This window comes from Eriocheir sinensis, chromosome 51 (assembly GCF_024679095.1).
Source record: "Eriocheir sinensis breed Jianghai 21 chromosome 51, ASM2467909v1, whole genome shotgun sequence".
Lineage (NCBI taxonomy): Eukaryota > Metazoa > Arthropoda > Malacostraca > Decapoda > Varunidae > Eriocheir > Eriocheir sinensis.
In genome coordinates, this window is record NC_066559.1 from 5289531 (window position 1) to 5305638 (window position 16108).

General features: G+C 47.1%; 2 protein-coding genes across 15 annotated transcripts in view; one reads left to right on the plus strand and one right to left on the minus strand.

The window, feature by feature from the left end:
* LOC126982591 (uncharacterized) overlaps positions 1-16108 on the minus strand; it is a 207982-nt gene that overhangs the window by 164608 nt on the left and 27266 nt on the right. The gene's annotated exons all lie outside the window — the stretch shown is intronic.
* On the plus strand, positions 5297-7607 carry LOC126982589 (uncharacterized). Of its 14 annotated transcripts, XR_007735266.1 has the most exons (5): positions 5297-5568; positions 5737-5778; positions 6031-6072; positions 6157-6282; positions 6367-7605. XR_007735266.1 is itself a non-coding variant. In XM_050834764.1 (2 exons), the coding sequence occupies exons 1-2, from the start codon at positions 5861-5863 to the stop codon at positions 7001-7003; spliced, it is 1059 nt and encodes a 352-aa protein (XP_050690721.1). In that variant the 5' UTR covers positions 5849-5860; the 3' UTR covers positions 7004-7587. The 14 variants fall into 14 exon arrangements, 1 of the variants encoding a protein (XP_050690721.1); XR_007735261.1 differs by lacking the exons at positions 5737-5778; positions 6031-6072 and adding an exon at positions 5821-5904 and having other exon boundaries at positions 5297-5610; positions 6073-6282; positions 6367-7607; XR_007735264.1 differs by having other exon boundaries at positions 5737-5820; positions 6031-6282; positions 6367-7607.

Sequence of the window (16108 nt, forward strand, 5' to 3'; positions counted from 1 at the left end):
AACCAAGCCGCTCCGCCAGGATGCCACGACACGGCGTTAATCAGCCATCCATCAGCACCGGGTTGTGGGCTGAGGGATGGCACAGTGGAGCGCTGGGAAGGTTCTGTGCTTTACTATCCCCCGTGACCCCGTGCATCCTCTTCTGCCATCCATCAGCACCGGGTTGTGGGCTGAGGGATGGCAGTGGCGCGCTGGGAAGGTTCAGTGCTTTACTCTCTCCCCTTCCTCCCCCCCCCCTGTACCCCTGCTTCCTCTCCTCCTCTTCCTCACACTCCGGCAGGGGGCCTCACCACCACCGCCCGTCCATCATGCCCCTCAACACCTCACACGCCTTTCTTCTCCAGCTCCCGGCGAGACGCAACACGATTCAGCAACCCCACGCAAGCAATCCAAAGCGAACATTTCTCTCCAGCCTTCCTTCGTCGCAGGAGCCTCCGCGGCCTGTCATTGCGGCGGCCTCCCACACTCCGTCTTGTTCCGGGTCCTGTCGCGGCTGACTCAGCAAAACAAAGCGAGGAGGCTGCTACCAAGGACAGCCGCATTTCTTACCACGGCAAAGGACAAGACGCGAGTGACGACGACCTGAGCAAAACATTTAGTGGCTGACGGACAGGCTTGTTACCGCGGCGTGGACAGGGCGAGGCAGTAATTGAATGTCCACGCTGACTGACGTAGAAATCTGAGCAGAGTCCATTTTTGGATTTACTTGACCGTCATTTGTCGATCGTGTTAGTTACCGAGGGCAGGACGTTGGCTTCCCACCTCTCTCTCTCCCCATCCCTCCCCACACTTCCATCTCTCCGAAACCAGTCGTGGCCAAGTTAATGTTTAGGAGTATTTTCGGCGCGGGAGTTAGCGGCGAGGCAAATACCAACGAGAGGAGAGAAAAATCAATGTCTTGGGGGAGGAAAAATATTACGATGATGAAGGTGCTTGGAGAGGCGACGTGAAGGTGTGGCAGGGGGGGGGCGGGGGGGCTGAGGCACTTGGCACCGAATGTGATGGATCGCTGCCGGTGTGGAGGGGGGGGGAGGGGGGATGGCGAGGGAGAGTCGGGGGAGCAAGGCAGTGGGGAGTAGGTAGGTGTCTTGGTATGAAGGGAGGGAAGATGGGGAGGAAAGGAAGAGGAAGGGAAAGGGAGAGGAAGGGGACGGGAGAGGAAGGGGACGGGTGAGGAAGGGGAGGGGAGAGGAAAGGGAAGGGGAGTGCTGCACCTGTTCCCCCTCCTCCCCCCTTCCCCTTCCCCCTACAAGCCCTCATCTCCACCACCAAGACATTCAGCACACAGACACACCCCTACCTCCCCATCCCTTTACTCCCCTGCCGAGCTCTCCCTCTCTCCCTCTCTCCTCGGCGGGGGGTTAGCGGCCAGACGCCTCGTATATCATCACACGACCTCGATCTTTGCGAAGCACTGAAAATAAACGTAATTGCTCCGTCTGACGACTCGACATCGGCCGTCACCACCCCGCGTCTTGCTGGCCGCGGATCCTCGTGCCACAGACGGCGACATTGGTCTTTATTTTATTCTTTACGTGGGGCATCGACGTGTTAAAGGTGCATTACGCTATGTGCCGGCGGGGTGCATTGGGCGACGTCAGCCCTGCATGGCGATGTCTGGCCGCTGAGTGAACGCTATTTTTTTATCGCCGACCTGACGCTGACAGATTAATGGTTTATGTTTATCTGGTGCAGGCACGCCCTCAGCGACACTTGAGGGCTGCGTGGCGCGCGAGGCAGCGACCAGTGTGGAGGCTGAATGAACGGCACAACCCAGGGGACGACATGCGGACTAGTGCGAATATATATTTTAATTCTTCACGCAAAGTACTGAGGCATGAAAGGTGTATTAAAATTGTTAGCTCTGGATATGGATTTAGCAACACTTAATAGGTTTGCATAACGATCTGTTGTCACTCTATATGCGGCATTATTAATCTATAACGTAAGGTGTTGACGAAACGCAGGTGTATTACGTTCGTTATTAGTTGAAATGAGCACGAGCTGCCATCTATCTCTTACGTAAAGTGTTGATGAATGTTGATGAAATTCTGGTGTGTTACTTTCGTTATTGGTTGAAACGCGTATAGCGACAGGTAAGGTTTGGCATGACGGTATAAGGGCCAGTAAAGGACGTTGAAAAAAGGACGTTAGGAAAGAAGAACAACACAAACACACACACACACAAAAAAAAAAAATGCCAACAACAACAACAAGAAAAAAAGCGCTGATGAGGTCATGATGAGGAGGATGACTAAAGTGGATGATTGGGGTGAAAACTTAGTCCACCTGTTACAGACGCGTTGCTTTCCCAGATGCTCCACGACGACACTCTCCCTCCCTCCCTACACTTTCTCTCCCTCGCTCTATTCCTACCTCCTCCTTTCCCTTCCTTGCTCTCTCCCTCCCTCCTCCTTTCCCTCCCTCGCTCTCTCCTTTCCCTCCCTCACTCTATCCTCTACCTCCTCCTTTCCCTCCCTCACTCTATCCCTAACTCCTCCTTTCCCTCCCTTGCTCTCTCCCTCCCTCACTCTATCCCTCCCTCCCCCTTTCCCGCTCTCGCTCCCTCCCTCGCTCTCTCCCTCATTCCAGAAAGAGTGACAACTGTGCTTCGTGTTTAGATATAGATTGAAGGAAGTCATTATAATTTAGCCCGACCCTGCCCTCTGACTCACCCTAGAGGACACACACACACACACACACACACACACACACACACACACACACACACACACACACGTTTATATTCATATTTATATTACACAGACGTATCTAAGCAGCGGCGGATTCCATAGAGAGGAGTGAAAGAAGCTGAGTCTGTGTTGGTTATGTAAACACGATATTCTTAGGAACAGATAATGAAGGGTAAACATCTCTCTCTCTCTCTCTCTCTCTCTCTCTCTCTCTCTCTCTCTCTCTCTCTCTCTCTCTCTCTCTCTCTCTCTCTCTCTCTCTCTCTCTCTCTCTCTTTTTGTTACGATGAAATCACAAAGGACGGTTTCATGTATTTCTCCTCCTCCTCCTCCTCCTCCTTCTCCTCTCCTCCTCCCTTTTTTTTTCTCTCTCTCTCTCTCTCTCTTTTTTTCTTCTTCTTCTCGTCTTCTCTCCGTCTTCCTCCTTTTCCTTTCCTCCTTCCTCCTCCTCATCAGATTTCTTCCTCTCTCTCTTTCCTCGTCCTCCTCCTCCTCCTCCTCCTCTTCCTTCCTCTCGTCATCGTCATCGTCTTTTTCCTTCTCCTTCTCCTCCTCATGGGATTTCCTTTCCTTTCTTTCTCTTCTTCGTCCTCTTTCTCCAAGTGAGAGAGAGAGAGAGAGAGAGAGAGAGAGAGAGAGAGAGAGAGAGAGAGAGAGAGAGAGAGAGAGAGAGAGAGAGAGAGAGAGAGAGAGAGAGAGAGAGAGAGAGAGAGAGAGAGAGAGAGAGAGAGAGAGAGAGAGAGAGAGAGAGAGAGAGAGAGAGAGAGAGAGAGAGAGAGAGAGAGAGAGAGAGAGAGAGATGTTTACGACAAATCCCTGTTTACCGCTGTCTTTGCTCCCTCCTCCTCCTCCTCCTCTTCCTCCTTCTCCTCCTGCTCAGTGACCTGTCCGTATCCTGGCACCGGAATACTGGCCTGCTCAATGACCTGTCCGTATCCAGACACCAGAATACTGGCCTGCTCAATGACCTGTCCGTATCCAGGCACCAGAATACTGGCCTGCTCAATGACCTGTCCGTATCCAGGCACCAGAATACTGGCCTGCTCAATGACCTGTCCGTATCCAGTGAAGGACAAACAGTCGAGATCAGAGTCTCTGATATTGGAACGCGCACGGCACGTGTAGGCTATTCAGTACCGCATAACGCCCACACACACACACACACATACTATAGTATTTCCATTTTGTATAAATACCGCGACACTGGACAACGTTGTATTCCAACGTTGTCCAGTGTCGCGGTATATATACAAAATCTTTGTTATTATCCTAAAAACGAAACAGTCTCAACACTATGACCTTATTAGATTATCCAATCATTTAATTAAATTCATTTAAAGGTATTAAGTAGCTGACATATCAGAGGAAGCGAGAAGTCTTGAGAGTGTGTGGCAGATATGTGGGGCGGGGCTGACCCGCATAGGCCTACACCTCACCGGCCAGTTTCAAATGGAAATACTATAGTACCTTTAGGATAACTTTACTGATAGATAGAAAGGTTTTAAGAAACGTGAGAAATACAGGGCGGTTTGGTGCAAGATGCTCCGGGCTCGAAGAGAAATTGTACCAGAGCTTTGGCCCGGAGAACCGCCGGTGACCGAGAGAACTTGCCAGGGTTGAGTTAGCCTGGGGGGTGGGTGGGGGGTCGACGATAGGGGAGCTACGCCGGGGGGAAAGGATGGGGAGAGGGAAGGATGAGGATGGGGAGGCCGACGATAGGGGAGTTACGTCGGGGGGAAGGATGGGAAGGGAAAGGATGAGGATGGGGAGGCCGACGATAGGGGAGTTACGTCGGGGGGAAAGGAGGGGGAGGGGAGGGTGGCTTCCTCAACAGGAACGAGGTCAGGGGAGCATATCGTGGGAAGGATGGGGAGTGTCCGTCAGTGTGGATTCCTCAACAGGAACGAGGTCATTGGAGCATATCATGGTCATTATTGTAGATTGTCCTCGTCAGTGTCATGGATTCCGTCAGCAGGAACGAGGTCAGTGGAGCATATCGTGGTCATTATTGTAGAGTGTCCTCGTCAGTGTCATGGATTCCGTCAGCAGGAACGAGCTCAACACTGTAATCCAAGTCGTCTGTATCCTTGGCCTCCTCGGCGGGAACGAGTGACGTTGGAAGATTGGGCTCGTCATCTGCAGGACCGACTTCCTCGGAGACGACAAGAGCAGATTCATGGGCGGCATGTCCTCCATTTTCAACGTTGGGGATGGCCAGCTCTTTGACAAGGTCGTTATTTTCTTCCATGATGTCTAGCGCTTTGACAATGTCGTTATTTTCTTCCATGAAGATGTCCAGCGCTTTGATAAGGTCGTCATTTTCTGCTTTGGAGAGGGCCAGCGCTTTGACAAAGTCGTCATTTTCTTCCATGGAGAGGGCCAGCTCTCTTACAAGGTCGTTAATTTCATCCATGGAGACGGCCAGCGCTTTGACAAAGTCGTCATCATCATCCTTGGACATGTCCAGCGCTTTGACAAAGTCGTCATTTTCTTCCATGGAGAGGGCCAGCTCTCTTACAAGGTCGTTAATTTCATCCATGGAGATGTCCAGCGCTTTGACAAAGTCGTCATTTTCTTCCTTGGACATGTCCAGCGCTTTGAACATGTCCAGCGCTTTGACAAAGTCGTCATTTTCTTTCATGGAGATGTCCAGCGCTTTGACAAAGTCGTCATTTTCTTCCTTGGACATGTCCAGCGCTTTGACAAAGTCGTTATTTTCTTCCTTGGACATGTCCAGCGCTTTCACAAGGTCGTTGCTTTCAGCCTTGGAAATGTCCAGCGCTTTGACAATGTCGTTATTTTCTCCCTTGAAAATGTCCAGCGCTTTCACAAGGTCGTTGTTTTCAGCCTTGGAAATGTCCAGCGCTTTCACAAGGTCGTTGTTTTCAGCCTTGGAAATGTCCAGCGCTTTGACAATGTCGTTATTTTCTTCCTTGGAAATGTCCAGCGCTTTCACAAGGTCGTTATTTTCAGCCTTGGAAATGTCCAGCGCTTTGACAATGTCGTTATTTTCTTCCTTGGAAATGTCCAGCGCTTTCACAAGGTCGTTATTTTCAGCCTTGGAAATGTCCAGCGCTTTCACAAGGTCGTTATTTTCAGCCTTTGAAATGTCCAGCGCTTTCACAAGGTCGTTGTTTTCAGCCTTGGAAATGTCCAGCGCTTTGACAATGTCGTTATTTTCTTCCTTGGAAATGTCCAGCGCTTTCACAAGGTCAATATTTTCAGCCTTGGAAATGTCCAGCGCTTTCACAAGGTCGTTATTTTCAGCCTTGGAAATGTCCAGCGCTTTGACAATGTCGTTATTTTCTTCCTTGGAAATGTCCAGCGCTTTCACAAGGTCGTTATTTTCAGCCTTGGAAATGTCCAGCGCTTTCACAAGGTCGTTATTTTCAGCCTTGGAAATGTCCAGCGCTTTGACAATGTCGTTATTTTCTTCCTTGGAAATGTCCAGCGCTTTCACAAGGTCGTTATTTTCAGCCTTTGAAATGTCCAGCGCTTTCACAAGGTCGTTGTTTTCAGCCTTGGAAATATCCAGCGCTTTGACAATGTCGTCATTTTCAGCCTTGGAAATGTCCAGCGCTTTCACAAGGTCGTTGTTTTCAGCCTTAGAAATGTCCAGCGCTTTCACAAGGTTGTTATTTTCAGCCTTGGAAATGTCCAGCGCTTTCACAAGGTCGTTGTTTTCAGCCTTGGAAATGTCCAGCGCTTTGACAATGTCGTCATTTTCAGCCTTGGAAATGTCCAGCGCTTTCACAAGGTCGTTGTTTTCAGCCTTGAAAATGTCCAGCGCTTTCTCAAGGTCGTTATTTTCAGCTTTGGAAATGTCCAGCGCTTTCACAAGGTCGTTGTTTTCAGCCTTGGAAATGTCCAGCGCTTTCACAAGGTCGTTGTTTTCAGCCTTGAAAATGTCCAGCGCTTTCTCAAGGTCGTTATTTTCAGCTTTGGAAATGTCCAGCGCTTTCACAAGGTCGTTGTTTTCAGCCTTGGAAATGTCCAGCGCTTTCACAAGGTCGTTGTTTTCAGCTTTGGAAATGTCCAGCGCTTTCACAAGGTCGTTGTTTTCAGCCTTGGAAATGTCCAGCGCTTTGAGAAGGTTGGATTTTTCATCGTTGGAGATGGCTCGCGCTTTCACAAGGTCGTTATTGTTGTCCCGGCAGGTGATCAGCGCTTTCACCAGACCATTATTTTCTTCCCTGGAGAAGGACACGACTTCTTGTAGCCTGTCAGTTTCTTTCCTAGCGTTAGACAGGTCACTGAGCAGGCCGTTGTTTTCTTCCCGGAACATGGACATGACTTTTCGCAGCCTGTGAATTATTTTCCCTGCCTTATACAGGTCGCTGAGCATTACGTTATTTTCGCGTCGCGATAAGTACAGGTCATTGAGCATCCCGCTGTTTTCTTCCTGCAGCGCTGACCTTTGCTGTTCTTTGTCTCTCCAAGCCGTTTGTTGAGCCAGCACCGCCCTGTGCAGGACAGTGGCTTCATCTGTGGCCTGAAGCAGGAGGACGGACAGAAGGGCGTTTTGTCTGGATAGGTCCTGCATGGCCTGCTGACTCTGCTCTTGTTCGGCCAGCAGACCGGCAGTCACCCAGGCCTTGTGGGCCCCAAGCTGTCCCGCCGGGGGTCCTCCCTCCCCAGGCGCGGCGGCGGGCAGTTCTTCGGCGGGCGGGGTTGTGGGGCCAAACCCGGTGATCGCCAGGAGCAAACTGGTGGCCAGGGCCCACCACACCAGTGCCAGAACAACTTCAATTCGCATCGTCGTGATGATAATTTAAGTACGTCTGAATGTAAATAAGTGCGGAAGTGAGAGACAACGAAGGAAAGCGAAAGTGAGCTGAGAGCCGGACAGCAAGGAAGGCAGCAGGAAAAAGAGAGTGTGTCCTCCTCTCCCTCCTCCTGGCAGTGTTTCCCGACTTATTAAGGATGGCGAGAGAGAGAGAGAGAGAGAGAGAGAGAGAGAGAGAGAGAGAGAGAGAGAGTTGATTGAAGTGAGAGATAAATGAAGGTAACTTAGTTTGATAAAAGATCCTCCTCCTTCTTCCTCCTCGTCTTCCTCTTCCTCTTCCTCCTCCTCTTCCTCCTCCTCCTCCTTCTCCTTAAATCTCACCAAGGAATGTGTTGCTTTTTATGTAATTGCAGTAACCTAACCTAACCTCCTCCTCCTCCTCCTATCCTCATCACCACTCCATCCTCCCCTTCCACCTCCAACACGAACTCAACCTCCTCCTCCTCCTCCACTTCTGATACCACATCTCCCTCCATCCACACCTCACCCTCCACCCTTCCCCAACCACCCACCACTGTCACTACCACCACTTCCAAACCCACCTTCGCCCGCGCTCCCTCTTGTACCTCGCGCCCTTCCAAAAGAAATCACAAGACCATTCTCCCAGCTGTCACTTGTACGAACCAGACGCTATTTCCTGGCATGGGCAAACTGACTACTAGAGTCAACTTAGTTGGCGATAGTGTGGTGAGAGGCCAACTTACGGAGTTTTGCGGTCGGAATACATTGACACGGCAGCGTTTTTGTATCCCCGGAGCAAAACTGGACGATATTGAATCACCTGTCGATGCAGTTTCAGTAAATGCCAAGGACGACACAGTGTATCTGATCCATGCGGGAACCAACGACCTTCAGTGAACTCAATCTCAGGACCTATTATCAAAATACCGTCAAGTCATTCGGAAATACAAGACTAAGTCCCCTCACATCATCGTCTCTGGGATTCTACCGAGAGTCAATACGTTCGCCGGATACAACAACAGTAAAGCGTACGGCGTCAACACTAGTCTAAAGCAGTTATGTAACGATGAAGGCGTAGGGTTCACGAACGCATGGCATCACTTCAACCAGCGCCCAGATTTGTTTTGGGAGGACGGACTCTACCTGAATGAGGTTGGTTCGGCGCGGCTTGGAAGGCTCCTGAACGAGGCAGTTGAAAGCTTCTCGAAAAGCTATTCAAAATCTGCAGGCGAGGGCAAGGCAAAGGCAACCCTTGATCAACCGAACCGTAGCGTCGATGCGGCTTGCAAGAAACTGTGTAACCAACGACGCCTCCGGCAAGCGAACTCATACAACACGACGCGGCCAAACCAGGAGTCACATCTCCATTTTGTACACAAATGCACGCAGTCTATTACCCAAAAAGGACGAAATTAGGGCGTATATTGCAACTGAGAAACCAGATGTGGTAGCTATCACAGAGACTTGGGCCAACTCTGCACATCTAGTATCTGAATTGTCATTTCCCGGGTACGAAAGCTTCCAAAAAAATCGAATGCACAAGAAAGGAGGAGGAGTAATTACGAGGAACGACTCAAGCGACTCAATCTCTTTACATTGGAGAAAAGACGCCTACGAGGGGATATGATTCAAGTCTTCAAGTGTCTGAAAAAATTCAATAACGTCGATTACTCCAAATTCTTTGAACTGCAAACCAACCTAAGAACTAGAAATAACGGTTTACCCATTCAGTCTAGTCGATGTAACACAGACATCGGAAGGAGTTTCTTTTCAAACCGAGTCATCCGTCACTGGAACAATCTTCCTTCAGAAGTAGTAAATCCGAATGCTATCAACTCCTTCAAATATAGAATCGAGCGTCACTTCGCTACGTCGGGAGTAAACTAAATATTGGGGTGCTTTCATCTGCTCCTCAGTATCGTGATGCTTTTCATCTGCTCCTCAATGTCGAGGTGCTTTCATCTGCTCCCCAGGCCCCAAGTGGCTGTCAACCAGATTAAATCACCAAAGCGGGCAACCTCATAATGAGCCAATAGGCTTTCTGTTGCCTGCATTTCCATGTTTCCATGTTTCCTCCTCTTCCTCCTCCTCCTTTAATATCCATCCCGGAGGAGAGAAAATAGGCACACCAAAAATATAATCTTCGTGGAGTACACACGATAAAAAAAGAAAAAAGAAAAAGAAAATCGCTTTAATGTACTCCAATGTACTCTAAGGTACTTCCTCTCCCCCCAACACCACCATCATCACCATCTCTCTCTCTCTCTCTCTCTCTCTCTCTCTCTCTCTCTCTCTCTCTCTCTCTCTCTCTCTCTCTCTCTCTCTCTCTCTCTCTCTCTCTCTCTCTCTCTCTCTCTCTCTCTCTCTCTCTCTCTCTCTCTCACACACCCCACACACACACACAAACACACTACCAACAATGAGCCTGGCAACTGCGTTAAGACCTTGAGACACATTTCTTAGGCGTTTTCCTACTTCTTCCTTCACCTTCTGTACCCATTTTCTCACCCTGATGGAAAGAGATTATGATCGGAGTATCCATTTTGCCACCCTCACAGATCAGTCTACCAAAACCTCCAATCCTGCCCCTGCTATTATTACAGGAACTATTAATGTTACTACTTCTACTACTTCTATTGCTACTACTATTTATACTTCTGCTCTCGCTTCTAACTACGACACGAGGAAGAATTTGTAATAGTATTGGGAGAAGACGAGGACGATGAGCAAGACGAAGAATATTATGATGATAGAGGAATACGAATAGTTGATGATGATAATGATTGAGAGGAATAAGAAAATTTGTAGAAAAAAGGCAAAGAAATGAGTAACAACAGAAAGAGTACGGGAGAACGTAATGAGAAGGATGATTCTTAGGAGAAAAATAAACAGTAACGTAGAAAGAGAAAAGAAAGATGATGATGATGATGATGATGAGGAGGAGGAGGAGAAGCAAGAGGAGGTGTTGCAAGAGAACCTGTAAAAGGATGATGGGACGTAGGAGGAGGAGGAGGAGGAGGAGGAGGAGGAGGAGGAGTGGGGAGGAGGAAGACTAGAAGGAGGAGGAGGTGCAAGAGGATAAAAGCAGCAAATAAACAAAGCAAAGTCTTCAGTTTCAAAGAGTGGACAAAGAGAACATTATAAAGAAAAGAAGTGACATGGAAGTGAAGTGAGGCCCCGGAGCGAAGTGCTATTGGTGAGAGGAAGGAGAGAAGTGAGCAACCGAGTGTGTGTGTGTGTGTGTGTGTGTGTGTGTGTGTGTGTGTGTGTGTGTGTGTGTGTACGTGTCGAACTTTTCTCATATTTCTTACCTTACCTAAAACCCCTTATAATCTTTCACCAGCACAGACTCATGGATATAAAAATAAAACTCGAGTAATAAAAATGCGCTAAAAATAGTTACGAGATCAAAACACGACGAAAAGAGTTACATCAAAGTGATCAAAGAAAAGAACCGCCTCTCAGATGACGCGTCTGAATATAGAAAAAGGGTGAAAATTTCGTTATATATTGACAACAACGATGTAGACAAAAATATTCTTAGAGAGAGAGAGAGAGAGAGAGAGAGAGAGAGAGAGAGAGAGAGAGAGAGAGAGAGAGAGAGAGAGAGAGAGAGAGAGAGAGAGAGAGAGAGAGAGAGAGAGAGAGAGAGAGAGAGAGAGAGAGAGAGAGGAGAGGAGAGGAGAGGAGAGGAGGAGGAGGAGGAGGAGGAGACAAAATATGAAGCGGGGGAATGGAAAGAAAACAAGACTGAGAAATTAATAGAAAATAGAAAAAAAAAACTGGGGTGAGGAAAGAAAACATACATTAAAAGTTCAAATGTTGCAATAATTTCCCTCACAAATACGAGACAAAACAACGAGTCTCCATAGCGAACTATTAACTATGACATCGTAGGCGCGAGAGTGGAGCGCGAAGACTTGCATGCCTCCTCTTCGATCGTACAATGAACATCAACCTGAGCCGAGTGGAGGCAGCTTGTGACGGGACGAAGTAAGGACGGAGTTAAGTGATAAAGAATGATGAAACTTGTTATTGTACTTATTTTTTTATTGTTTCCTTTTCTTGTTTTTCTTTCTTTCTTTATTTTTCATTCTTCCTTTCTTTTCTACCTTCTTTCTCACATAGGCGCACAAACAAATACACACACACACACACACACACACACACACACACACACACACACACACACACACACACACCGCCAACAACAACAAACACAACAACAGCAAAAAAAAGCCTCCAATCCTTACTCACACGCCAAAACTTTTATTCCTCCATTTTTATATTTCCCTTTCCCAAAATGAAAAAAAGGGAAAATCTACATGTACACGCGAGTACGGACATGTACGGACACGCTCAGCCCGTCAAACAGACAGACAAACAGACGGCCAGTCGGGAGCTTTTCATTTGTTTCCGCGTCTGTGACCTTTTCACGGGTCAAGGGTCAAGAGCAGGGGTCGGCGTGAAGGTTTGAAAGGCTTCGAAGGGGAACAGAGGCAAGAGCCGGAGATGGGATGCAGCGGGGGTGGTGGTGGTGGTGGTGGTGGTGAAGAGGAGGAGGAGGAGGAGGAGGAGGAGGAGGAGGTAAATAAAGATGTTGGCGAAAAAAAGGAAGAGGAAGGGGAATGGAAAAAGCAGAAGGAAGAGGAGGAGGAGGAGGAGGAGGTGGATGAAAAAAGGAGAAGGAAGAGGAGGAGGAGGAAGAGGAGGAGGGGGAGGAGGAAGAGGTGGAAAAAAAGTTGTTCGTGGAGGAGGAGAAAGAGGAGGAAAAAAAGTTGTTGGTGGAGGAGGAGGAGGAAGAGGAGGAGGAAAAAGTGGAGGAAACGGAGGAGGAGGAGCAGGAGGGAAAAAAAAGTTGTGGTGGTGGAGGAGGAAGAGGAGGAAAAAAGTTGTTGGTGGAGGTGGAGGAAGAGGAGGAGAAAAGAGGAGGAGCAGGAGGGAAAAAAATTGGTGGAGGGGGAGGAGGAGAAGGAGGAGGAGGAGGAGGAGGAGAAGGGTTGGCAGAAATTAATATAAATGATTAATTAGCTTAATGAGGGAAGGGGAGAAGGCGCTTATATTTATCTTCCCTTTTTCCTACATTCATTTCCTCAAGGCTCATCATTTCCCTTCCCTTTCCTTTTCTTTCAAGCATCTTCTTTAGTTTATCTTCTTTTATAACTATTTTTTCAACCAAACTCTTCCTGGTGCATAGAAACCTCTTTATCTTATCTTTCTACATTTATTTCCAACTTTTCTCTTTTATATTTCTTCACTTCCTCTTCATTCACTTCTATCTTGTATTTCTTTCTCATCGTTTGCCATTAACATTTTTATTTTCATACTAAACCTTGATCTCTTCTTCATTACAACATTGCTCTTTCACATTCCCAAACACTTTATTTACCTTCTCTTCTTTCATCTCTTTCTTGTATTTCATTCTCCTCGTCTTTTCCTATGCTATTTTTATTATATCCATGTTATTATTTTTTCATCTCAAACCTTCCCCTGTTTCTCCTTACAGGTTACATCATTGCTCTTTCACATTCGCCTCCTAAACACTTCACTTTCTCTTCTGTTACTCCTTTTTTTCAATTTCTTTCTTCTTGTCTTCCCTTAACTACATTTCCGTCTTACTTATTTTATGTCATTGGCTTTCCTTTACCTAGATGAGAAAGTACCGCACCGTAGAACACATATATCTAACTTATTTACTCTATTTTAAGGTTATTTTAAGCCTAAATTAATAAAAAATAATAAAATGTCAACGAGAAATCAATAAAACAAAGCTAATAAGACTTTTTTCCCTTTCTGTTCCCCATTTCTCTCCGTCGTCTTCATTTCCTACCTTCATTCTTACTCAAAACTCTCCACTCAATATTCCTCTTATTTTTTTACCATTTCCCTCTTCCCTTGTAGCACTAAGCATTTTTCCTCTTAAATTTTTGTCCTTATTCTTCCTCTTCCTCTCTTACCCCTATACCTCTCCCATTCCTTCCCTTTCTTTTTTCTCCTCCCCTCCTCCCATTCTCACTGTCTTCTTTTTCTCCTTTCCCTCCTCACTTCTTTCTACCATTCCCCTCTTCCTGTTATAACCCCTTGCCCACTACCTGTTTACCAACTTTCTAACCCTTCATCCTACCTGTCTTTCCCATTCACTCCCTTTCCATTACCTGTATGTTCCCTCTTTCTCCCCTTTCCCACTACCTGTTTTACCCCTTAATACTCCTCTCCACCACCTGTTCCTCTTCCACCCTCTTTCCATTACCTGTCTTTCCCCCTTTTTCCTTTCCTCCCCTCTACCTGTCTCTCACTCTGTCCTCCCCTCCCCACTTCCTGTACTTCTCCCCTTTCCCCTCCTCCCCACTACCTGTCTTCCCCCTTCTCCCCTTCTGCTTCACCTGTCCGTCACTTCCCTTCACCTCCCAACATCCTACTCCAGGCCTTGTCAAATTCTTATAGTCTTTTTTTTTTTTTCTCTCTTGATTGTTATTTTTCTGTTGCTGAGCGCTGGATTCTGACACTAACAGACAGACATAAAAAGAAAAAAAAAGAAAGAGAACAAATGAGAGCACTTCTGCATCTAGTATTTATTTATGTTCTTTTTTTTTAAGTTGTCATTTGCAGACTTTTTGATGTTAATGTATTTTTTTTTCTCATAACAAGTATTTGCCACTCAGAGCAAATATTCGAGTAGCAGCAGCAACAAGAGCAACAACAACAACAACAACAACAACAACAACAACAACAAAGACAATAACTGGAGGGCTCGGAAAAAGTTACTCTAAAGTTTTCATTATTTTTTATGCATTTCACTTTCATCCATCAATTTCGGGGCGTATCTCTTCCCCCCCTCCCTCCTCCTCTTCCTCTTCTTCCTTCTCCTCCTCCTCCTTATCTATCCCCTTCCTCCCCACACTTCTCTCTCTTTCTCTCTCTCTCTACCTTTTTCTACCTCCCTTTACTTTCCCTAAAAACGTATATACTAAATTGAACTTTGCCTCCTCCTCCTCCTCCTCCTCCTTCTCCTCCAAGACCTTCCCCCATACACATCGAGTAATGGTTAAAATAGAAAAAGGGAATCAGAAAAAAAATATGAGACAAAAAAAGGAGAGAAGAAAGCGGGAATGGAAAGAGAGAACACGAGAAGAAAACAAGTAAGAGGAGAAGAGGAGGTCATGAGGAGAAAACTGAGAAGAGAAAAAGAACATAGACTGAAATTGGAGAAGCAAAGAGGAGAGAAAACAAAGGGAGGAGGAGGAGCAGGAGGAAAGAATATAATGAAGACGAGAGAGAAAAAAAAAACATGTGAGCGGAGGACATGAGAGAAATAAAGAGAAGAGCAGAGAAGAGGATATGCAAAGTGAGCTTATTTTTAATGTTTCTAACTTAACTAACACAAGAAAAAATGACAATCAAGAGAAATAAAAAATGGAAGATTCTGTATAACGTTCTCTCTCTCTCTCTCTCTCTCTCTCTCTCTCTCTCTCTCTCTCTCTCTCTCTCTCTCTCTCTCTCTCTCTCTCTCTCTTGCTTTGTCTGTCCGTCATTCACTCTAAGTTAGTCAGTCAGTCAGTTAGTCAGTCAGTCAGTCAGGGCTCTTTTTTCATTTTTATTTTTTTTTGCCCTTGAGCTGCTTCATTTACTGTAAAAAAAATAAATAAAACAGACGTGGAACTAATAACACCTGGTCAATCAAAGCAACAGAATGACCACCAAACAACTGCCCTGCTAGTTATCATCACCGTGGATATCGCTATCGTTGCCATCATTAATACCGCCATTATTGCCACCGCCGCCACGTTGCCATCGCCGGAAAACTTAATCCTCCGTGGCTGATGTCGTTATTTTCCTTTTTATGACTTAATTTTTATCGCGCCTCGTAAATCTGAGCGGAAGTGTTTGCGCGGCGAGCTGGTATCACTGCCGAGCCATAAATCTGTGCTTCCGGGGCGCTGCTTTGAGGGGGGGGGGGGTGAGGGTACAAAGGGGTGACGAATGGTAAGGGAAAAAGGGCATATGAGGGAGGGAGGGAGAGAGGGTGGGAAGGGGTAAGAGGAGGGAGAATGTGGGGGAAAAAAGGAGGGAAGGAAGGAGGGAGAAGGGACAGGAGGAGAGATCGGGGTGAAGAAGGAAGGGGGAGAGGGGGAAAAGAGGGATGGAAGGAGAGACGGAGGAAGTGAGAGTTTTCATGGGTAAGAAAAGAGGAAGGAAGACAGGAGGAAGAGAGGAAGGAAGGGGAGGTGAGGAAGGATGGATAGATGGCAAGGAGGGAAGGAGGGTGAGAACGATGGTGATGGGAGGGATCGAAAGAGGGAGAGGGAAGGAGTGTGAGAAGGATAATGAGGGGAAGGATTGAAAGAGGAAAAGAGAGATGCAAGAAGGGTGCAAAAAGTAAAGGGAAAGGAGAAAGGAAGGAGGTGAAAATGGCAGGGAGGATGAGAAGGAAGGAGGTCAAGGGAGGGAGGGAAGAAGGAGAACGGAGGCAGCATGGAGGAAAGGCGAGGAAAGAGGAGGAAAGGGACATATAAGAATTCCCTTTTTTTGCGAGCATTCCTTTCCTCGTCACGGAGACATAAACACTTTAAAAAGGGATCAAAGACGCCACTTTTCGCCTGCATCCATCTCTCTCTCTCTCTCTCTCTCTCTCTCTCTCTCTCTCTCTCTCTCTCTCTCTCTCTCTCTC